Here is a 25756-nt window from a genome sequence, read left to right on the forward strand (position 1 = left end):
CAGCCCCTCCAGTCTGAAACACCAGGGCACACATTTAAATGCTTGCATTCTTTCAAAAGTTCCTTGGTTTATGTGCACCTTTTCCCACTCCCCCCCCCTCTTATGAGTGGCTATCAGGATTACACTAAAAACTGAGAACCAGCCATACTGCCTTTCTGAACGTCTTGTGTCTCTGAGGCTCCCGAATATAGTTGTGTTCCATTTGGAAACTGAACATTTGATAGGGCACAAGTTGATTCATGTATATAAAATGAGAATCTAAGAGAATTAACAGCTCATTTCATTCACCCATTCTCACACTTCGTCTAACAAAAGTGGTCCTCTGTTAGGCCAAGGAGTAACATAAGGTAAATTGAACTTTTCAATTTACACATCCTGTTATTAGCAGAGGTGGTATTCAGCAAGTTCTGACCAGTTCTGGAGAACCAGTAGCGGAAATTTTAAGTACTTCAGAGAACTAGTAAGTACCACCTTTCACTGGCCCCGCCCCCATCTATTCTCTGCCTCCCAGCTGATCAGGAGGAAATGAGGATTTTACAGTATACTTCCCCTGCCATGTCCATCAAGCCACACCCACAGAACCAGTAGTAAAAAAAAATTGAATTCCACCACTGGTTATTACTATTTTTTTTTATAATGACAGCAGAATGCTTTACCATTGCTTTCTTAATATAATAGATAATAATCTCCATTTTTCTTAACTAACATAGTCTGTCATACTGTCTGGAGGATATTAATCTTATCCAGGCCCACCCTAAGAAAAGGCAACATTTCTTGTAATTATTTTATGGATGTGTGTGTGAGTGAGAGTTTAGCTTCAAGTTCCTTGAATTTTAGAACTGGACAGATTTTTTAAAAAGGTGCAGAATATCTGATTTGAGAGCTCAGTGGTTTGCCAAACCACATAAAAATTGAGATGGGATAAGAATTAGGATTTAAACTGAGTAATTGTGTGTGTGTGTGTGTGAGTCTGTTAATAGTTGTGGGTATCTGCCCAATAAATAACCATACACAAGAAATGGAGACTTTTCTTGAAAGTGCTCTCTCATCAGATAAAGAGGCACAGTTGGTTTTCTTTGCTTTAATGAGAACTTGCTAAGTTAAAAGCTGCTTTCATGTTGGTAATCAACATGTTTCTTCTAGTTGCATGCTATCAATTTACAGTAGAAAATTATTTTCAGATAGCTTTAAGCCCTTTATACATATCAGAGATAAAGAGAAATATTTTTAATGTATATAGATACTAAGTTACCCTTATCTAAGCTACATTCGAGGTACAATATGTGTGTAAAATATAATACAGCCCATCCTAGCGTGCTGTTGCACATTTCTGATTTTTTTCTGCATTTTTAGCAATGCCCTTTTTAGAAATAACAGTTTTAGAAGTAACAATGAGGAAATCTGTGGACAAATTCACATGGTCTTGAGTTATATGTTAAATCCATATGCATAACATATATTGGGAACATTAATATGAAGCTTAAGTATTAGAACTGAGATATTAATGGTCTGAAGAAAGGATTGATGCATTGCATGTCATTCTATTCACAATGATGTGTCATTTAAAGAAATAAATCCATAATTATAATTGTAACTTTTATCCTAATATAATAACATATTTTGTAGATAAAATGAACTATTCTAAGCAATGCGTTGTATTGGGAAAGGTATGGAAGTAGTAGGTATATGGTGTGAAGGAGAGTAGTGCATAAGTGGAAAGAAAGTCATTTTCGGATCTTTCCTTGAGAATAAATTAATGGTTCATTTAAGAATGCCTATTCCTAATCTGATTGCATTGCCTTTTTACATTGAGGCTAGCAAGAAATCAGACATTTATGCTGTATTTATCTTGAATAGGCTTTGAGTAGGAAGTAGAGTGCAGAGAAAGACAATATCAATGGACTCCAATCTGTCAGATAATCTATTGAGGTTCCCCCCCCCGCCGCCCCGAATTTAACATCTTGTCCATACATTTGGTTTGTCAATTTGTTTATTGGATGTTCCAGGGTATTCCCATTGAGTTTGCCAATCCAGTCTATTTCCATTCAGCTTCATTATGCAGCATTTGAAATTGCCAGGTTATTCTGTGAGCTCTAGGATATTTCAGGCTTGACGATGTATTTCTTCTTCCATAAAATAATACTTAACAAAATTACATCACTATGTAGGAATCATGCTGTTTTAATTAAGACTATACTTGTATCGGATCATACAGACTTTTAGGGACCCTTCCTTTCCCTGAATAGCTTAAGCATGTACATAGTTATTGTAGTTCAGAGTTTATTGCTTTTAAGAAAACTGGAAAAAGAGTGTAACTTTCCCTCCCCCCCCCCCCTTTATTCTGTCCTGAAGGCTCTTCAAGTGGCAAGGCAATTCCTTCTGCAGCAGGCAACGGGGCTGACTTCTCCTACCAGCAATGAAAATAAGCAGCCGGCTGTTCAGGTAAGGGATAGCAAAAATGTGGGTACTTGCTATTAAACCTAATAGGACATGAGAATGTTTAAAATTCTACTTCAAATTTATGTGTGAAAATCTGAGCTTTCTTAGCATAGCTTTAAAAAAGCAATAATTCTGAAAATATTTTAGCGATTGAAAGGTATTTTTACCATGTTAATATTATGTTAACCATTTTGTTGTATTTATTTTGTACAATGACAATAAAGACTATACTATTATACGCATCCTTTTCATTGCCATGATTTCATGGTAAAGGGTGTTATTATTGTTCTCATTATACTCATTATAGAGGTGAGGAAAACTGTTATTGTGCTGATGCTTTTTCCAAGGTGGAAGTTTTGTAGTTACTAAGAATTTGTCTTTCACATTCTAAGCCAGCACTTATTCAGCATTGTCACTAGTTGATAATGTGTGCAATTTTGACTGTCTGTCTTGGTGGCCTGTAAAAAATAATTGTAATACCTGTTATTAGAATCTCTTTGTCTATAACACAGTTTTTCAACCATTGGGGATAGAATGGCATTTTCTAAATTGCTCTACTTTTTAAACATTTCTGCACCATTATACTGCAGTTATTTAAATAATTAAAACTTAGTACTAGTGACCAATTTAGAAATGATTGGACTACCTTAAATGAAGATTAACATTTTTTTTTCTTTGCTTGTAAGCCTTATATTTACTTTTCATGATAGAAGCCATCTATCTAGCTTGGGGTAGCAAAAACTATTACATTAAAAGTTTTAAATAATCAGGATCTTTCTTTAGATGGAGATGGAAATTATCAGAAGATACAGGTGACCTGAAATTGTGCAGTGGGAAAAAATAGTAAAAGGGGGAGAACTGTTCTGTTTTTTTTCCAGGAGACAATTCGGGCAACTTCTGTTTCTAGTATTTTTGGAATGAGAAAATAGCTTTCCTTTGTCTACTTAATCTATACAGTGCAAAGGTCTATACACTTCAATCATATCCCTTCTCATTTACTTCCATTCTAGATTAAAAAGTTCTGAATTTTACAACTTTTCCTCATAGGAAAGCAATCCCTCGATCATCTTAGTTCATTTCCTCTGAACCTTCTCTAGCTTCATTATATACTTCTAAGGTGCAGCAAACAGAACTACACACAATATTGCAAGAGGGGTTTTACAATTGATTTACAAAAGGGAATAATAATATCGGTATTTCTGTTTTTAATATATTATTCCTAAAATAATATATTATTATTCCTTTTTTTTTTTTACAACAGATGCATTCTGTATTAACATCTTCATTGAACTATTTACCATTGCTTCAAGATCTCTTACTCATCATTGACAGCTAACTCTGATCCCCTTCATCTTAGTCCCCTTAGAATGTTTGGCACCAACTTACAGGACTTTACATTTACTCATATTGAAAGACATCTGCTATTTTGATGCCCACTGCCCTAATGTGCTAACCTCCTTTTGGAGCTCTTTTACAGTCCCTTATTATTTTTACTAGTCTGAACAATTTAATATCATCAGGAAACTTGGCTATTTCACTAGTCACTTCCCATTCCAGATTATTTATAAATATATTAAAAAGCACTGATCCTAGGGCAGAAACCTGTGGGATTCCATTAGTTACATTCCTCCATTGTAAAAAATTGATTTGGTTTTCTCCTATTCTTTTCTAATTTTAGCTACTTTTCCTGTTCAACCCTACTGGGAAATCTTTGATGATGAATTTTATCAGAGACTTTGAAAATCTAAGTAGATGACATCTACTTGCTTGCTCTTATCTGCACCTTTATTAACAAATTCTAATAGATTAGTTATACAAGTCTTCCCTTAGTGAAGTCATATTGGATATCCTTGAGCAAGACCTATGTTTCCAAATGCTTGGTAATTTTATCTTTAATAGTAGTTTCAAATATGTTCCCCAGAACAGATATTAAACCGACAGCCTCCAATTTCCTGGATCTCCTATGAGCCCTTCTTAACAATTTGAATTATGCTGGCTACCTTCCAGTCTTCAGTGGCCTAGACCCTGTAGAATCAGGCTGCATATTTCAGTTAGGAGGATCACAATCTCAACTTTTAAGTTCACCAGAACGTATTATTTTGTTTTGAGTTTCGCAATAGACTTAGACAAAAAAGGCAATAAAGACCTAAAGGTAAAGGTTCCCCTCACACATATGTGCTAGTTGTTCCCAACTCTAGGGGGCGATGCTCATCTTCATTTCAAAGCCGAAGAGCCAGCGCTGTCTGAAGACATCTCCATGGTCATGTGGTCGGCATGACTAAACACCAATGACACATGGAACTCTGTTACCTTCCCACCAAAGGTGTCCCCTATTTTTCTACTTACATTTTTTATGTGCTTTCAAACTGCTAAGTTGGCAGAAGCTGGGACAAGTTTAGGTTTAGGTTTAGGTTTATTTGGATTTATATGCCGCCCTTCTCCAAAAAGACTCAGGGCGGCGTACAACATTAAAAACACACATCACAAAAGTTAAAAAAAAGATTAAATCCATTTCCAACAAGCTCACTCCTTTACTCATCGCTAGGGATTCAAACTGCCAAACTGCCAACCTTTCTGATTAACAAGTTCAGTGTCTTAGCCACTGAGCCACCACGTCCCTAATAAAGTTCTAGAAGACCCTAAATCTACAGGCAGTGAATCCTGACTGGGTTTGTAAAACTCAGCATTAGCTGTTAGTTAAGGTTTTCCAGTATTGAGATTTAATTTATCCTAGGTTTTATGCATGAAGTTGTTCCACATAAAATTCTGCCATGCCTATCTAGGATGTTGTATTAATTTGCCCATGACATTGTAGAAAAAATAAACTAAACATTTTCACTAAGCAACTGAAATGCTTTACATTGAAACAAAAGCTTCTGAAAATATTTTTTTTTCCTTTCAGAAAAGCTATAATGTCCAAACTTTGGCTAAATAGCTTTGTTGGCTCTGTGCGGTTCAGAAAGTATTGACGCTCCCTTCTCTACCCATTATGTGACTTTGGAACTAGAATATTATCACAGTCACAGAGCTGTTGCTGTTCTGGCATCTAAGTTTGTGTGGAATATCATGTTGTCATTCTCTGCACTGCCCTTCCCCCAAAAGTGATATCTAGCGATTGCAGTGGGAAAGGAGAAATATTATAGCATGATGTCATCACATCACACTTTTGTAGACATTGCAAGGAAGAGTGTGAAAGAGACAGAGAAAGAGGTAGCAGCTTTATGCCTTTTGTAACATCTAATTACACCCTGAATCAGTTACACCTCAAGCATCAAGCCTGCTCTTTAACTTTAAAATGGTAAAACTGTCCTGTTTTCAGCTTCAAATGTCCCCAGAGACATTGTCAAAGTGGAGGTCATTGTACATACCAGCCAGGGTAGTGGACTTGGGATATGCAAAGGGTTGCCAAATGAGCATAAATTAAGGTCTAAAGGAGGAACAGAAAAAGGGAGGGGAAGCCCAAGTGAGTGGAAAGTGACAATTTTAAATAGCTGTGTGGAGGGGCTCTCCCTTTAGGCTAATTAAATTTATTGGCAAACAGCAGGATACTTTATTAGAGCCACACAGGTTTAATTAACAAAAGAAAGTAATTAGTGTGTGCTATCCTGAAGCTGAAGGTCCTACCTATATATCAGTCTGAATTCCTTCTCAAATCTGCTAGAAATCACAGAAATCCCATAGAAGACGACATGGAGAAGGAGAGCCTGTTTTCTGGTTATCTAGAATGCTCCAGGTGGCTAAAACCCTGTGATAATCTTGATATTATTTTGATCTCATGTTTTGTTTTAAGTGCATCTCAAATAAAACAAGGGGATTATCTTGTCTGTGGTTTCTCATTCCGTTTTGTATGCGCACACCCTGTCCTCAAGTGAATATGCCCCATTTCCTTCTTAACCAGATTCTCACAGAGGCTTTCTGCCTCTGAAACTGTACAGCTGAGGCTGTGTTATGTTCCTTTGAAAGCAGGAGAAATTCTCATTTCTTGATGCCCAGCAATATTCGTTTCATGATCAGATGAGGACATGATTATTAGCAAGACTAAAGTTCATTGTGCCAAGATTCACTTTTCAGAGAAGGCTAGTCTCTGGACTCCACCACCACCACCACCACCACACACACACACTTTCTACATCTCAGTCAAGTCAGATCAGAATCCATTCTGGAAAAATAGTTTTAACTCACATGTTCTACTCTCGCTTCATTTTGCTTATTCCAATAGTTTTCAAATGAAATCCTACTGTGAGTTTTCTGCTAACTCTCTTGTTTTTCTTCTGGAGTCTTGAAAACCCCATAAAAATGACATTAACTTAGGAAAGTTTGTGAGACATGATAGAATCCAGATCCACCTGGAAACATTTTTTCCCCTCTATGTCTCTTTTCCTTCCTTATTTCTTCTCCTTCATCACACCTGACCTGAAAGGAGGAGCCATTCAGAGGGAGCAGACAAGCCACCAGTTTCATTAATGAGTTTAACTGAAAGTGAAGAAGGCAAAATCATTGTTGATATTAACAGCAATAATTCATCTGAGCTCCTCCTGAGCCAACAGTCAGCTTTTTCCAATAGCTTTTTCAGGAAGGAAATGCAGTTACTAAGTGGAAAACATATTTAAAGAACAAAGGCAGTAAGGGTGAAGTCAGATTCCTGTAATCTGTGAGTCTCTCTCCTTTTTATTTTCTGTGAATACACATGCCCATATTTCCTATATTTTTTCCTATTGTTTTTCTCCCCTTCTGTTTTCTTTTCCTTTTTTTTTTTTGGTGAATCTGGATTCTATCTAGCCGTCTTTCTAAACTAGTCTTATTCTGTCATTATGTGTTTACCTTCCCTTTCACCTTCACTTGTTCCTGGTCTGTTTTCTCTCTCCCTCTTTATTTTTTATGGTCCCTTTGCTTTGTCTCTTTACATTACCACCACTCTTGGTCCACTCTTTCCCAGTCTTTTTTCTGTCTGTCTTGATAACTTTCTCAATGTTAACAAAGCCTAATGTTCTCTCTCTGTCTCCCCGCTTCCTCCCCCCTTCCCCCCGCCCTCCCCATCTTTTTGTGTTGCGAAAGCATTTGTGAAAATTATAGGCGTGAGTCAAGCATAACTCAAAACTCTCTCTCTCCTCCGTATTCTCCAGCAGTGTTACTGGAGGAGGATCCAAATGAAGAGACGGGATTAGCCGGGCTTTTTTTTTTTTTTTAAATAAATTTATCTAACAGTGGAATGGTGTGGATGAGATTGTCCAGGAGTTTTCTTCAGGTGGGAGAACTGATAGAAAGTGTGTTTGTGTGAATGAAGAATGTGTTGAATAAGACTGAAATGTGGGCTTGTTGATAGAATGTGTAAAAAAGGACTGTAAAAGGTCAAAGTATTTTGAATTTGAACTTTTATATAAATTCTGCAGCCAAAGACATGTCCAAATGAAGCAGGTATGCTTCCATAACTGTTAAGAGAAACAAAACCAGACTTTACCTCTGCCCCCTTCCCCACCATGTTTGCCAGGCTTCAATCGTTGTTTTCCACTCTTGCCGAAAGAGTAGAAATAAAGGAGAAGTCTTTTTTTCTCCAGTCCAGCAGCCTCTGAACACCACCGTAATGTTTCCTTTACAAAGAGGATAGGAAGTATTAAAAGCAAGCTGCGCGGCTAGAAAGGAAAGTAGAGCTTTCGAATATTGAAATCAGAGTTAGTGCAAGTGTAAACACATTAATTGGATATGGGGTGGCAGAAGAAGGAAAGCAAAGCTAATATAGCACTTTTAAACTTTTCCATTCAGGTTTGGTAGCATGAATACTGTACAGCGTATGCATGAATATTAAGAAAAGCCAAAACTGTATTGTAGTCATATTTTAATAAATGGAATAAAATTGACTATCTGCTACTTGGATCTTTTTGAATTTTGAGCTTGACCAGACCCTGATCCATTAATCTGGTTTTGGAGCCATATATACAGTAGGTGGAAGCTACCTTCTATGTGTAGAAAGTCCAAAGTTTGAAGTTGAGAAGTTTCCTAGAGAACAACTTATCAAGTTTAAATTGTCTCATTTTAACACTCATTGACACTCTTTGTCTTGTCAATTTATATTTTGGGGGTGGGGGGGGAGGTAGCACATGCCAAGACTAAACCTCCCTATTAGGCTTGTATAGGCAAAAAGTATTAAAACATTGAATATATTTCAGTTTGATAGTTGTATATATTGCTTAGCGAGATAAGTGAAGTGCCTATCTATTTTATTTAGAATTCACAAAATTACTGTAAAGCAAAATCTAGGGGGCGGGGGGGGATTAACTTTAGCCAATTTTTTGTTGTGGTTGAAAAAGGTCACTCAGATTAGAATAATTTGTGGAACTTTAATGTAGAGGAAATTCAGTGTATATGAACTTCGTGAACTCTGATGCATATCAGGCAAATTAATGTGTGAAAAAGAATTATAATGTTTTGTCAGATTTTTTTTTTCAAAGTTCACAGTGCTGTTTTTAGCTCATGAAAACTTTGTTTCAAACCTCTCTTAGGGTAAAAAAGCTTCTAAAATATCACTTTGAACATTATGTGTGTGTAATATAAATTACATATTTAGGTACACATTGTGTATATTTTAAAAGGAAGGGAAGGAGGGAGGGAGGGAGGGAGGAAGGAACGAAGGAAGGAAGGAAAGGAAGGAAGGAAGGAAATTAATTCAAGAGAAACCAAACAGCCATTTGCTAACTTTTGGTTTAAGAGGAATATTTCACATCCACTAGATTTATATCATTTGCATTATATTGTGAGCTGTGAGCAAGCATATGATATTAGGAAAAGTATCTTTTAATGTTTTTTGGATTTCTAAATTGTTTTAAAAGTAATTAACAGCTATGCAGAAAAACTGCAACTGTCATTTTATCAGGCCTGAGGAGGGGGGGCGGTGCAGCCGGTACATCGTTCTGGGGCCCATGGAGCTCAAAGGGGACCCATGATAGGATTTTTTAAAATTCATATTGTTTCATTATTGTTTATATAGTAATGTGTATTATTGTTTTTATTATCTTTTACAGAAGTACCTGTCCTCTTTTTAATATATTTGCAAGTATGTTTGAATGTAATTAATAAATGTACAATTATAACTATTGATTTATGTGTCCATGTGTAGGTGTGGGGCCCATATTAGTCTTGTTCCAGCACTTAATAATCCTCTTGGCGGCCCTGCATTTTATCCAGGATTTCTGAAACTCAACATTAAAATTAGTCACAAGCTCTTCCTTCCTTCATTTCTTCCTTCTTTCCTCCATCCTTCCCTTCCCCTCCCCTCCCCTTTAGACCAAGTGAGCATATCCTAACAGTTCTACTTGGCATTCTTAGCCATCTGCTATTTGATTTCTTCTTGTATTTGTTGTATTATTTGTTGTATTATTTTTAGTTGTTTCCCTTTTTATCTACACATATCACATGTACATACACATAGGCACTCGCTCATTTACTTGCTGCTGTTTCCAGTTCAGTGATTACACTTTTGAATATTTTATTAATGGTTCCGTTTTAAAGTCAATATTTTTTTTAAAAAAAAATCCCCTAAACCAAAATTTCAGGTGGAGGCCTCCATGAATTAATTTTTCTTTTCTTATCCCAGATTATAAATTTTGTAGGAAAGTGTCAGTATCCATTTAGCCTTTGAATTACTTTGAATCACCTGACAGGTTCCAGGTAAAGTGATAATGCCTATTTGAAGTAGACTAAAAAGTTTTGAAATTCAACTGAGATGAAAGAATCAGATTTCAAATATGAATCTGCTATATTTATTTTGATAATCTGAGGTAATTTCATGTTCTAATTTATTATTAATTCTAACTTAGATTATTTATTGTTTAAAAGAAAGAGCAGAATTTATTCCAGGAGTAACACTGAAATTCAACTCCCCATTCTGACCTATGGCATATTATGAATTTTATGTATATGAGAGCATAATGCTAATGTAATTCACTCTACATCCCTAAATCAGTATTTTACACTTGGAAGTTCAATTATGCAGTGATGACAAATTATGAAAACCTGGTTCTTTCTGTATAAGATTACTTAATTTTAATAGACTATGTAGTTGCACATTTGTATTCGCTCTACTTTTTTTCTGTTTGTTTGTTTAGAAAGATGTTACAGGTACAAACTAAAATATAAGATATTTATTTCATGAAATCTCTGCAACATGAAAATGTCCCATTCCCTATTTAAAAAAGCAAACTTCTAGTTTTTCCTATAACTATACTGATCATGAACAAAAGATATTTTTATGCAAAATTATCTATTTTATGTATAACCTGTCATTTTGATTGCAACTTGTATGTGTTAATGCTTTTACTTTACCTTATACATAATATGACTTCCATTTCTTGGTTTTGAGACACCCCCTCCTCACAAAAAATGTTAAATATGAGTCTTATCCATCAAAAGATGGCTTAAGCCTGGCGTAATACATTTCACAAATGAATGGTAATTTAAACTGCATCCCCAATCTATTTTGGCAGTTGTGCTCTGGTAGAATTTCTTTCCCCCCAACCATTTGAGCTATAGAAGTTGATGGACTGTGAGCAAATGATGTGGTTTCAAAAGAACATTCCAAATTCTACTTGGGAGAATGAATTGATTGCAAAATTATGGCCATTTTAAAAAGTTCTGGCAATGAGAAACACTCTGTCCTCTTGAGATTGTGTCCATTTCTGAAAGAGAAACTGTGGGGTAAATGTGCCATTTCAAGGCATTTTTGTAACCAAAGAACAGTACAGGGAAAGAGAAGCAAGTTTGGAGCAACTGCAGGAAATTGCTTTTCTTTTATTTGCGTGGCAAGAGAGCAGTGGTGTGGAAAAGTGTATTTTGTTGATCTGAACTTGAGTGAAATGGGTAATGAAGACAGATCAATATTAGCCCTTCTACGTTCACTCACTTGAGGAAAAACAGGACTTCCTCTATACGTGTTGTGCAGGTGATTTTTTTCTTTTACTTGGTCATATTAAAGCTGATTCTTTTATTCTCTCCCATGCCTTGATCATCCTCCTTTTTATTCATTCTGTCGTCTTCTTACAGCTCTTACTTTTGCTTGGTATCTAGAACATTGGTAATGTAGGTAAAGAGACACTATGAAACAAAACTATATTGCATTGGTCATTCAAGGGTAATAAACTATTAGTTTAAGTCTGATAAACCTGAACAGTGTCACAAGAGATTGTCGGGTTTCATGAAACTTTACCATGAAAAGCACATAAAAACACATTGTGCTTTTGTCCAAGAATACCAATGAATCTCCCACAATGTTATTTGAATTATGTTCTTAGAATCTCCAGAGTTCAGTGGACCTTCTCTTCATTTGGATTAACCTTATGATGTCCATCTCAGGCCATCTGTTTAGGAATATTTTTAGTTCAACTTGTAGCAATTAAAAATCAATGCACATAGGACTTAGCTACTCATGCAAAGTTAAGTAGTTGGAATGCTTTCTTAAAATATAAATGGAGTTGGCAACTAGATCTTAGGTGCATTGCTTTGTTATAATAATTAGAGAATACAGTAAGACTCAAATTTGTATAAATACCTAGTAGGCATTTATATATGCTGACCAACCACACTCAACGTGTAGTCCTCAATGGAGCTGCATCTACATGGAGGGAGGTATGCAGTGGAGTACCCCAAGGCTCTGTTTTAGGCCCAGTACTCTTCAACATCTTCATCAATGATTTGGATGAGGGAATAAATGGGGAACTCATCAAATTTGCAGATGACACCAAGCTGGCAGGAATAGCCAACACTCCAGAAGATAGGCTAAAGATACAGAAGGATCTTGACAAACTTGAACATTGGGCACTATCTAATAAAATGAAATTCAATGGTGAAAAGAGTAAGGCTCTACATTTAGGCAACAAAAATGAAATGCACAGGTACAGTATAGGTGATACCTTGCTCAACAGTAGTAACTGTGAAAGGGATCTTGGAGTCCTAGTGGACAACCATTTAAACATGAGCCAGCAGTGTGCAGCAGCTGCCAAAAAAGCCAAGACAGTTCTAGGGTGCATCAACAGAGGGATAGAATCAAGATCACGTGAAGTGTTAATACCACTTTATAATGCCTTGGTAAGGCCACACTTGGAATACTGCATTCAGTTTTGGTCACCACGATGTAGAAAAGATGTGGAGACTCTAGAAAGAGTGCAGAGAAGAGCAACAAAGATGATTAGGGGACTGAAGATTAAAACATATGAAGAACGGTTGCAGGAACTGGGTATGTCTAGTTTAATAGAAAGAAGGACTAGGTGAGACATGATAGCAGTGTTCCAATATCTCAGGGGTTGCCGCAAAGAAGGAGGAGTCAAACTATTTTCCAAGGCATCTGAGGGTAGAACAAGAAGCAATGGGTGGAAACTAATCAAGGAGAGAAGCAAGTTAGAACTGAGGAGAAATTTGCCTTGGTAAGGCCACACTTGGAATACTGCATTCAGTTTTGGTCACCACGATGTAGAAAAGATGTGGAGACTCTGGAGAGAATGCAGAGAAGAGCAACAAAGATGATTAGGGGACTGGAGACTAAAACATATGAAGAACGGTTGCAGGAACTGGGTATGTTTAGCTTAAAAGAAAGAAGGACTAGGGGAGACATGATAGCATTGTTCCAATATCTCAGGGGTTGCCACAAAGAAGAGGGAGTCAAACTATTCTCCAAGGCACCTGAGGGTAGAACAAGAAGCAATGGGTGGAAACTAATCAAGGAGAGAAGCAACTTAGAACTGAGGAGAAATTTCCTGACAGTTAGAACAATTAATCAGTGGAACAGCTTGCCTCCAGAAGTTGTGAATGCCCCAACACTGGAAGTCTTTAAGAAGATGTTGGATAGCCATTTGTCTGAAACGGTATAGGGTTTCCTGTCTAGGCAGGGGGTTGGACTAGAAGACCTCCAAAGTCCCTTCTAACTCTGCTATTGTATTATTGTATATGTGTATTACAGTACAATAATTTTAAATATTGTGATTCCACTACAAACCCAAAGAAAGTTTTCCACAGCACTTATCCCTTCTCATGGTATTATTTTATGCATGACAGGCTTTCTTTTAAGTATGGCCGATCTCTATGAAAGATGTGCCAGCACCTGATTTAGCTCAGAATGAGTACCCGGATATGTTATATCCAATATTGCAATTATTTCCCTGAATCACTTGATTTCTTCATCCCTTCCTCAAGACAAAATTATATCCTAGGTATTTATACAATTTTGGGGGAAGATACCAAAAGAAGTTATACAAATATGCCTACCCATATGCAATCTTCCCTATTAGTATTTTTGTCTGGCTGAATGGGATAGAATTCTCTAGCTTTTTGAAAGTCAAGCTTCCATTCTCTTTCAACCAAATGCATATATAGAAATCCCCTTCAGAACCTCTGAGGAAGTTTGCACTTGAATAGGTGAGTTTGGTACATGATATGCTAATCTGGGTGTATTGTGCATGACCTTATATTCTTACGTACATGTGTTTGCAAATCCTGATTGGTATAAACTTGAATAGAGCTATCATTTCTTCCTTAATATGATATTTGCTTTCTACCCACAAACAGGCTATTCTTTTGTTATTTAGTCTTTAATTAGGGTATAATGAGCTTCCTGCTGAAGCATCTTGAAAAGGCATCTCCATTCTAATGCCATATCAGAGCTTTGCTATAAGTCTAGAACTGTTAGTAAGCAGTTTTGTAGAATGGCAACAGGCCAACAAGTGAGTCATTGCCTGTCCTAGCTCACGGTTTGCCAAATGCCAGCTATGACACACCCATGCCGACAAACCATTATTGAAGAGAGAAATTCAGCATCTCTATCCGGAGGCATAATGCTTCTGTTGTTGCTGACTGTTAATTTTTTTTTAGAGAGAGAAGAAGAGCCTAAGATTGTAAAACTTAAAAAGTAGGCTTGGGGCTAGTCAGTAGAAAGTTCCATGGTAACTTAATTACTCTTGAACTTATATTAGTAGTGCAGAAACTAACTGAAATTCCAACCCTTCTTAGAGTTTGGACTTGTATATAATGCTTACCGGGAGCTTAATTAATAAAACAGTGGTTTGAAAGTTTAAGTCAACATTGAAGATATTTTTAAGTAGTTACCTAAAAAAATGATGTCCATGTGGCTTGCTTGTTTGCTTGCAAATTAAAACTACCTAGAAGTTAACAAAAGTGGATTCTAAAAACTTGTTTGAATCTTAATGTAAAGAAAACTGGAAACTTTTTATGGACTTTCTCCATAGTGGTGGAGGTATCATCCAGACTGGGTTGACATCATCCGCTCACTGACAGGACTGAGTCTGATGACAATTGTTGTTAAGTCACTCCCCCTGTTACTAGGCAACCCCAGCTTTTTGACTCAGTCCCTCAATGAGGACCGATGCATCACCCAGTAGCTCCACAGCTAACTTAAATTTGAGATAAGTAGGATATTGGTTTAACATCAGATTGTGTGTGAATTTGTCACCTTTTGCTGAAAATGGAAAAAAATGATTTTGGGATTTCAAAAGAGTTGGATATATGGAAGAAGTTAGCTATGTGATATAACCTTGATGGGGGGAGAAGTGACAATAAATATGATTGTAACTGTTGTATGGCAGATTGAAAGTTGCTTCTTTAAATATTTCTTTTTCTTTTATCTAGCGCACTTTATCTTTTTTTTCTTAATTTCATTTTCTTTATTTTCTTCACTGTTTATCTTTTTTTTTGTTGTTTAAAAATATTCTAATAAATAACATAATGATGATTTTAAAAAGAGAAGGCTTAATATATACGGACTTTATATTGGATTTTACATTTGGGGTAAAATATTTCATCTATAGGTATTCAGCTAGCCAAATGTCTTGCTTTTGGCCCAAGAAGATATATACATTTATATTCTGCTTTTCTGTTCATTTCAAATACTCAAGTTACTTATCAACAAATAACACATAAAAGTTTTTTTAAAAGCCACAGTGGAAGGGATGTGCCTTCAGAATGCACAGCTAAAGCAAATGAGTGAAGATCAGTTGTGCCATAAAATGTACATTTCATAGCTTGACAATAATATAGAAGAAGGGCCTCTTTTGCATGTCTGATGCACAGCCTCAGAAATAAAGGGAGTATCTTTGGATGGGCTCTACTGTATAACTGCATACATACCACTCAGAGTTACTTCTTATGAGACAGACCACTATATAAATGTGTTAAATAAATTCATAATAGAAGAGGGCATCCTTTAGATAGTCATGTTTCAAGGCATTTAGAGTTGTACAGTTAATCTGTCTATTCAGATACTTGGTAGGGACAGAGTCTTTCTGTAAATAGGATGTTCAGAAAGACATAGTTATGTTAACAATTTATATAATCTAATTGAGAACAGCCATGTCCAACCTGGAGCCCTCCAGATTTCTGGTTTGCAACTCTTGTGTTCAGCCTACATGGCAACTACTACTGTAGGCTGGCATTGTGCAAATTACAGTCCAGCACACTGGAGGGTCCCCATACTGGGGAAGGATAAAGAAGGTAGGTGAAAGAAAGAAACGAATAATGATAGAACAGTGATTGGTGACTTTTTCCATCAGCTCTTCGTAAACTAAGAAGCAGGAATGTGAGAATCATAGCTCATGTATATCTTCCTTCATGGCCCTCCTCTAAGAAGCCCCCACCATTCATGGTGTCAGCATAGCATTTTAAGAGAAAAGGGGAAGCTATTTGATGTAGACAAAGGTTTGTATGAAAATATAATTCTGCTTTGTTAGCAGCCATCACACTCTAAAAGGCGCCGCTTTTGTTTTCTTGTAACGTTGTGAAAACCTCATGTCGGATCGAGAGCTGCGGCCCTCACGACTAATCGCCTCTCCTTTGTGTTTTTAGATTATAGGGGCAATTAGTGTTGTCAAAACCTCTGGCAAGTCTCTTTGCTCTTGACAGGGTGTCAGTCCGACGGGCGCGAAATGGAAGGTGTTATAACTCTCCGGTAATTAGAATGCCTCCGATTTTGAAAATGCCAGCCAACGTGTATCAAGCTGGATGTACGGTGTGGTGGTGGGGGTTGGTGGGGGGGGGGGAGAGTTCAGATGGGGGATGCAGATGAGCAATTAATTACAGACTCTCATTCAGAGCACATTGCAAGCTGATGAGCAGCAAAAGGAAATTATCCTGATGCTTGTCTCCTAAAGAGTGGGCATCAACTGCATTCTTTCTTATTCTCTTATTGCTATTACCCAAATTTCTCTACTGATTTTCATTGCTTCTTGCATGTTGGAACAGCCATTATGATAGATAAAGCATGAACTACTAGAAACTTGATATACTAGCCAAATACAGATTGTGGAGGTTACAATAACAAGTCTTTATGTTAATTACTCCACTACAATTCATTAAGTCTCTTCACTGTTGCTGTCCTTGTGATAAATTTGGCCTTTTACAAGCTCTCTTCAGGTAAAAGCTGGAGGAATGCTACAATTATCACAAGCATTGTTAGAGTCTCTTTCTAATATTAGGAAATTTAAGCAGTCTGGGTTTTGTCAGGATGGACCAAGGTCCTATTGCCTTGATTCATTGACTGATTCTGGTTGTCAGTGTCTCTTCAGCAGTCTTGGAGCAAGTCCAAAGGCAGTTAATAAATAACTTCATAAGTTAACTTGGAGTGACTTCTAGAATGACAAATGAAATTTGGGGCACCTCCCTGAAGCCAGCAACCTGAGTAAACAGATAAGCTTTGTAACATGCCCCAAAGGTCAGCAAGCTCCTGCTTGTTGAACTGACAGGACAGAAGGGTGTAGAAATTCCCTAGTGCAATTCTGTCTGCTTCAAGAACTATTAAATCTAAAGGTAAGAATGTCTTCCAGGTTTTTTTTTCACTTGCTGGTCTGATGACAGAGTTGATCTGCTTCATGTGCCAAAGCTGCAGCCTTTCTCTTTCTGAATAGATTGAGAGAAAAGAAGGCAACATGCATTGCCTGGTCTTCAATGAAAGGAAAACAAGCTGGGGCATCCTTAATAACAAGCAATGCTGGATGAGATGGAAAATATGTGCTACTGTATACATAATGGGAAAGCAACAGATAATTTTTCCTTGAATGTACGCCAAATATGAGACCTGTTCCTTGTAGTGTTCATTTGACATTTCCTGCTTGGAGAAAGGCATGGCTGAAATAGAGTAATTTACATTCCTTGTTCAAGTAATTTATATTCCATTTTTCCAAGCTCAAAGTGACTTCAAAGCATCTATTCCAAAAGCACTGAAATGCTTGAAACGTATAGCTAATTACCATCAGAAATAGATTTTCTTTACACAAGACAATGAAGGAGGAATGCTACCTAGCTTAACCAGGAAATCTTTACACCATTTCATGACACCTGGGTTATCTTGTCTTTTGGTTGAAGGCACATGGAAAAGAGCTCATCTGACATGTTTGGAGATGTTACCTTATCTAGGGCATCTTACAGTATTAGAAGAAGCAATAAATTAATTGTATCCTAAAAATTAAGATCCTCAAACTTCCATTTTCCCTTGCTCTTTGTATTCCTAGCCAGGATCTACTATAAGAAGGAATATGAAAGAAGGACCATGACACTGATTGGAGAAAAAAATGTGCTAAGTGCATTAGATTTAAGGTATATATATGTGTTGTGTGTTGGTTGAGAAGATGCAAAAAGAGCAGGTATAAATATTTAACTATTTTTAACACCAATATTTAAATGTAATAACTGGCATCTACATTGAACTGGTCCAAAGCAATTACAATATCTGAAATATAATTTTATAGAGCTTTGTGTGGAAAACACTACTGTCAGTTCCACTAGTTAAACCAGTCCAGGAAATGAACTCCATAGGAAAGCTAAAACTACTTTATTGAGATTGATTTTAACCACAGAATCTTGAAAATCTGATTATAGGATATCTCCTCCCCTTTTATATGCCAATGAATCAGGGAAAAGTCTTCCTGTGTCACATATGAATATTATCTAATGTCTCTGGACTTCAGCTCCTTTGCCTTCATAACAATTCTTGCATGTTTCTACCATTATAATCCTCACTTTCTATAGCCGATGTGCTAATTTCTTGTTATCTGCTGTTAGTTTTTCTTTTTTAAAGAACAATACATAGATACGTATGTACGTACGTACATACATACATACTGCATATCTCTAGGATTTAATGTATACAATTGGTAACTATCTAAGTCCATGATGGCAAAACTGTGGCATCCTCTTCCAGGTTTCTGGCACATATGCATGTGCCACGATCAGCTTCGTGCGCATGGTAGCACCGGAAACTGGAAGAGCTGGTCTTCTGTTTTCCGGCATGAGCATGCATGCCGGCCAGCTGATCGTCGTGTGCGCATGCATGCCAGTAACCAGAAGACTAGCTGGCTGGCAAACATGTGTATGCCCGAAACCAAAAGTTCATTTTCTGGCACCCGCATGCCACCTAGCCAGCTCCTCTTCCGGGTTTGTGGCCCATATGAGCCCATGCGTGTGTTCCCTTTTCGGCACTCGGTGCCAAAAAGGCTTGCCATCACTGATCTAAGTTATCATTGGAAGCCACATGTCTCTTTAGCATCTTCGTAAAGCTATGGTTCAAGAATTCCTTATTGGGTAATTAAAGTGGGAGTTATGTAATATGCGCTACATGGAACATATTTCAGATGAGTTAAGGGAGAAAGGAGAAATTAGGTTACACAGGCAAATGTTTGCTCTGGTAACAATGGAGGTAGGCTATATTCCAAGAGGGTTCAATGATATTTTAAGAATATTTTATTAGAATTTTAGTTTATTATTGTTAGCTTTTTTGAAACACAATGTGCTAATTGTGTGTGTGCATGTGTAGGGTGTTTTAGATTGACTTGGAAATCAGTTGTATTATTTCTGGAGCAGAAAGACATCCAAAACAACCTTTTCCCCTTAAATGCTGTTTGGAGTAGAAGTAAGAACTGCCAGAGTGAAGATACATTTTTTTACCCTTGTCTATGGAGATTCTTAGACATCCAGGTCCTGGTTGTCCCAAAGATGTTTTTTCAAGAGGCAACTGGACGTTCTTATTTTTCTTTGAAGATGTTTCACTTCTCATCCAAGAAGCTTCTTTAGCTTTTTCGTATTCCTCCCACTTGTATCTTCTGGGCTAGCATATAGCATAAGGTCCATTTAAAATGGAACTCTTTGTGGGGTATTCCATCAATAACATAGGATTTAAATAACTCATTTCCACCACATGATAAATGGTTTTAATTAAAATACCCAATTAGGCAAATGGAATGGATACAATGCTAATCAAATCTAAATTTTTCTTTTTCTTCAGATGGCTATTGCTGAGAAACAGACATTTTTTTAATTGCATGTGACGATAATCAAGGATTTTATTTCTGTCTAATATGATATTATGTAACATCAATGTTTTAAAATACCTGCAAGAATTTCAAGAAAAATAATTAGAAAATAAAGGTTAGAATTTTGTTTGGGATGTAGTAATTTAATAACACAAGTGCTGAAATTTTTCTTCTTAATGAAATAATTCATTTCAAGTATTTCTGATTACTGGAGGGAAAATCAATTGTGGGTGCAGCATGAAAAATATTCTGTGCTTTTCTTAGTTTTCTAATTGTTGATAATAATTATAATAATTGATAATCAGTAGATTGTTGATAAGCATGTAAAATCTGATTCCATTAATTTAGGGAAACAAGCCAACATGAAGCTTTTCTGAATAAACATTTTCTGTTTCTGTAATGGTGTACTCAATGCTTTAAGCATGCCATATGTTTCCCCCTCCCCACTTTATTTAATGAAAAGCACTTTTTCTTGCAACAAATGCATCTAAACATGAAGACTGTATTTAGCTCACAGTCGGCATTTTCTCAATTAATCAGAATAGAATAGGAAGGGACCTTGGAGGTCTTCTAGTACACCGCCTGCTCAAGCAGGAGACCCTCAATTCAGACAAGTGACTGGCCGTCTCTTCTTAAAAATCTGAAGCACCCACAACTTCTGAAGGCAAGCCATTCCACTGGTTAATTGTTCTCACTATTAGGAAGTTTCTCCTTAATTCCAGGTTGCTTCTCTCCTTGATTAGTTTCCATCCGTTGTTTCTTGTTCTGCCCTCTGATGATTTGGAAAATAAGTTGACCCCGCCTCTTTGTGGCAATCTCTCAAATACTGGAACACTGCTATCATGTCATCCCCCCCTCCCCCCCGGTCCTTCTTTTCTCTACACTAGCCAACCCCAAATCCTGTAACCATTCTTCATATGTTTTAGTCTCCCTGCCTTGCACCATCTTGTGAAAAACATTTTACCTAACTCTTTGTTATGAACAGCAGTACAATTTTCATGCCACAACAACATCGCAAACTTAGAACAAATGTTTTCAGTAATGATGGATTTGTTGCCACAAATGGCTTGTTGACTGGAAGTGTTATTCACAAATGAACAAAGAGGAAATAGTGGTCAACCACGAAGTAGTTAGGTGACTTGTTCTTGATCTTCCTTCTCCAGTAAGGATGAATACTCATTGAAGTTTTTGTTTAACAGGGCATCATGAATTATAGTGACCTAATTCTGACTTTTCTGTTTTGATAGTAATGTAGGCTATAAGAATAATAACCTTTGGGAACTTGAAGAAAGCAGTACTATTTCCTGCCCTTAACGAGGCATGTTAGGACAGGTGGCCCACAGACTAGAGTTTTTTCAAAGGCTGGGAACAGTATTATGAAGCAATGAGTGAACATTAAATGTATGCTTGGGTGGGAAGACGGTATCAAATCTCAATATGAATCTATGTTCAAAATATTTTGTAACATTATGTAATATTTTGCTACCACAGAAAAGCCACATTTTATTCTCAGGAATTCAGCTAATGTGGCTATATTATACATGTGAACAGTCACCGTGGGCATCAATTAAATTGTGTTAAATAGCCACCCTGAAGCTGTTCTGATTGTGTTGCTAGATTTTCATGGCCCAATTGCTGAGAACCATTTTAAAATAGGAAACTCACAACATTCTAGGCAAAATCTTGAAACAAAGTATTAAAAACAAAATGAAATTCCCATTAAAACAAAAACAAAAGGATTGACAATTTATCCCCATTTATGAGTGTGATGTAACTGACTCACTTTGCCCACTCTACCCTACTCTACCTTGCTACCAGCCACAAACAAATACGTGCAGCTTAAAAAAAAGGTTTCCAATCTACAGCAATTGGTAAAAAGGAAGTCCCACAGAACTTTTCAAAACAACATATTGGCTTCATCTTGCAAATAACGAAATAGCATTTCCTCTCGCTTTCATTTCTCTCTGTGTGTGCGCGCATGTTTGTTGTATGTGTATACACAACTCTTTGAATAATGTTCATTCACTAGCTTCAGTACTGATTTGGGGAGGTGGAATAAAAAAAATCTGCTAATTGAATTACCTGTGAAATATGAAGTAGAATTTTGTATTTCTGTCTACAGCTTTCCATCTGTAGTGTTAACATCAACTTTTGTCCCAGGCTTGCTTAGCTGTGTGCATTCGGACATGGATAAAATTTTAGGATCTAAGCAACAATTTTTGTTCTTCTGATTCTGAGTACTTAAACTCTCTAGCTTTAATGCACCTGAGGAAAATGCATGTATTTATTCACATCTGCATATCTGGAGAATAAAGAATATGTATATTATGAGTGTATACAATATCTGTGCAAGTAGTTCCCCCCTCTCCCCAAACTCTCTCTTCGCTCTCTACTTGACATCACCTGTAACCCATCTTTCTCTCTGTAGGTTCCAGTGTCTGTGGCTATGATGTCTCCTCAGATGATCACACCGCAACAGATGCAACAGATTCTGTCTCCACCCCAGCTTCAAGCCCTGCTGCAGCAGCAGCAAGCAATTATGCTGCAACAGGTAAAGCAGCTTGCATTTGAGCAAACTTTTCATGTGAGAGTCACAGAGGCTGACCTCTGTGTCTGAATTTCTCTCCTGCAAGTGCAATGTGTTTCCTGTTTGTAAATTTGCAGGATGGGCTGAAAACTACTGACTTGCCCAAAATTGTTGGAAGTAATAGTTGAATAAAAACATGAATGCTTGACAGTAAAGCCCAACTCTTTTCAGTTTAAAAGATTATTATTTTTTGGTCATGGTCATGGGCTGAATATGTAGATTGGAATGTTTTGGATAATACAAATGTTGGAGATTTATAAAATCTCATGTGATCAAAATTCAGATGCTTGGCAACTGACTCATATTTATGAGTCATAAATATTTAGGACGGTTGCAGTGTCCCAGGGTCATGTGATCACCTTTTGCAAACTTCTCACAAGGAAAGTTAAGGGGGAAGCCAGATTCATTTAACAACCGTGTTGCTAACTTAACAACTGCAGTGAGTCACTTAGCAACTATGGCAAGAAAGGTTGTAAAATGGGACAAAACTCACTTAACAAACATCCCACTTAGCAACAGAAATTTGGGGCTCAATTGTGATTGTAAGTCGAGGACTACCTGTACATCTTTCAATTAAAGATTTGTACTAAACAAATGAGGATTAAATGATAATATTGACTGTACTTAACAATATTGACTATATATTTTGCATTCAAACTTCATTCCAGACATTCTATTTCAAAGTTGTTGTTTTTTTAAAAAATCCATATAATGACAGTCAGCTTAAGACAGCGATGTCCAAACTTGGGAACTTTAAGACTTGTGGACTTCAACTCCCAGAATTCTGGGAGTTGAAGTCCACAAGTCTTAAAGTTCCCAAGTTTGGACACCCCTGGCTTAAGAGCTACACAAAAAGCAGTTAGGTATAATTTTCATTTTGGTTAGGGTTGGTCGAGTTCTGGCTTCTTCTGATTTACAGCGGCATGTTTATCATAGTAGTTTATAGCTGTAAAATATGCTTCATCCTATAAAGCTTTAGATTAAAGCAAAGAGTTCCCTTAGGAAATATTTTCATCAACCACTATATAGAATTAGGAATCAGATGGGCATTTTAAAAAGTAAATATAAGTGAAAAAAATTATTAAAATGAGGGAGGCGATAAAAACCCCCAAGAAAACATAACTGTTTGGACAAACATTTACACCAGGGAAGGGAGAGCAAACATAAAAACCACAGCATCCTCCACACCCTTCCTCCTGCCTTAAGTACCTGTTTATTTCAAACATGCTGATAAGGAGTCAAGGTTAGCCCCAGGGGAAGAACAAAAGGTAAACACTAACCTGGGTGGGGTCCTTCCCTCTCAGAGCCTTTTTGGAGCCAGATAGAGAAACACGTCTGACTGCAAATTAAACAGCCTGGACCGGAATAGCTGGCATTCTCTGTGAGAAGAAAACCAAACATCACACCTCTCACCTCTTGACCCAATGTTCTCAGAATCCCATATAGAGACCTGGTTTTGATTGGCTTTTGGGTAAACAAGGGAGGCTTTCCAAACCTGTTCAGCGGAGTTAAAGAGAAAGGTTTCTGCTGTCAGTACTGTCAAACACAAGCTGATAAGGACTCTCCCAGAATCCCCAGGGACATTCCGCACAAGTCAGCTTTCCCCTGCTTCGCTCTACATCCCCCCCCAACCCCTCCACCCCAATTGAGGAAATCTGTACTGGTCTCTCCTCCCCCTCTCCAAGAAAAGAAATTACATCTGTAAATCATGTATTTTAATATAACGAAACTAAAACTGGCAGGCCCGAGAAAAGCTCAGAGTAATGCCGTTTACCATACGCTAAACAAAACTGCACTGAGGAGATGAAATCCTTCATTGGGCTAAATATTAACACGTTGTGGATAAAATAATTAACTAAAACTGAAGTAATTTAAAATTTCACATTCTGAATCTAGGAATAGTCACTAGTTAAAAGTTATTTTAATTTTAGTTTTGATTTGTGGTTTCTTTTGGAAAGAAACAGGATAAAAATACATAATTTTAGTTTTTATTGAGGTAATATATAGATTAAATAAATTAAATCCTATTCCCAAATAATCTAATCAAAACTGCACCGGAAAATAAACATTATTAACCTAGAAATAGCTCTCTGTCCAAAATATTAAAACTTGTATTTAGGCAAGATAAGTACAAAATCACATTGCCAATGTTTCTCAACTTTGGCAACTTTAAGATGTGTGCATTTTAACTCCCAGAATTCCTCAGCTAGCATACCTAATGACATCGAATAGTTTATATAATTAGTTTCATTCAGTACTTATTAAGTTTGCTAAACAATAATAGGTATACATTTTTACTCTGGCCACTAAAACTCATTATTAGAAAACTTAAGTGCTTGTAAAAACAGATTCATGCATTGGTTTATCTCAGGGGTGTCCAAACTTGGGAACTTTAAGACTTGTGGACTTCAACTCCCAGAATTCCCCTGGCTGGGGAATTCTGGGAGTTGAAGTCCACAAGTCTTAAAGTTCCCAAGTTTGGACACCCCTGGTTTATCTATATAGATTAAGTAGTATTCCAAAGCTTCTTTTAACTGAAGTTCACAAGTTGCAAAGAACTTTCTAGAAGCAAAAAAATAATAGTTTAAAGCAGAATATTTGGCTTTCTTAAATCCAAAAAGAAATACATGTCTATTTGACTTGTGAGTGGTTGCTAAATTCACATGATTTAGAACCAAATTTACTAGCTATGGCCCAGGAAAAACCATAGTTTGTGAACCAGCCAGATATGAAAATAAGTATTCCTAATGATTTCAGGCAACTGGGTTTCCAGAGACAAGGCCTCGAACACCATATTTTATGAAAATGTTATAAAAAAAATTCCAAGAACTCCTACAGGAAGGGAATAGAACATAGAACCTATAATTTGCCCCTAAATCCTTTTGACATAATTTTTAATTCTCATCCCCAATGATAGCCAAAGCTTTTTTTATAAGCAATTACATACACATGTATTCATGCCCTTCTAGAAAATTGTGTCTTCCTTTTTCATTTAAACCTTAAGCTCCTTTAAGGGAGAAACCTGTTTCTTTTCCATAAGCATAGCATATAGCAGTGATGGCGAGCCTATGGCACGCGTGCCACAAGTGGCATGCGGAGCCATTTGTCAGGGCACGCGAGGCGCTGCCCTGTCAGCTGGCCAGCGCGCATGCGCGCGCTGCCCAGCTGAGTTCACCCTTTTAAAAGCTATTTTTCGCCTTTGCCCAGGCTCCAGAGGCTTTATAGGAGACTGGGGAGGGCGAAAAGAGCCCCCCACCTCCCTGGAGGCTTCGGGGACCGTCCAGAGGCTTCCCTGAAGCCTTCGGAGCGCTTAAAACGACCCTCCAAGCAAACCGGAAGTGACTTCCGGGTTGCTCGGAGGGTCGTTTTAAGCGTTCCGAAGGCTTCAGGGACCGTCCGGAGGCTTCCCTGACGCCTTCAGAGCGCTTAAAACCAC

General features: G+C 37.1%; 1 protein-coding gene across 8 annotated transcripts in view; it reads left to right on the forward strand.

Annotated features, from left to right (window-relative positions):
* The window catches only part of FOXP4 (forkhead box P4), a 181260-nt gene that overhangs the window by 94729 nt on the left and 60775 nt on the right, over positions 1-25756 (forward strand). For 6 of the 8 annotated variants that reach the window (XM_081949066.1, XM_081949061.1, XM_081949065.1 and 3 more), the window contains exons 3-4: positions 2353-2442; positions 22162-22284. In XM_081949066.1, coding sequence (XP_081805192.1) covers positions 2353-2442; positions 22162-22284 — 213 coding nt within the window. Of the gene's footprint in view, positions 1-2352; positions 2443-17154; positions 17236-17941; positions 18022-22161; positions 22285-25756 lie in introns of those variants that run through there. The other 2 variants (XM_081949067.1, XM_081949068.1) reach the window with 2 other exon arrangements.

The sequence above is a fragment of the Natrix helvetica genome, assembly GCF_964273705.1.
Source record: "Natrix helvetica genome assembly, chromosome: 3".
NCBI classification, from domain to species: domain Eukaryota; kingdom Metazoa; phylum Chordata; class Lepidosauria; order Squamata; family Natricidae; genus Natrix; species Natrix helvetica.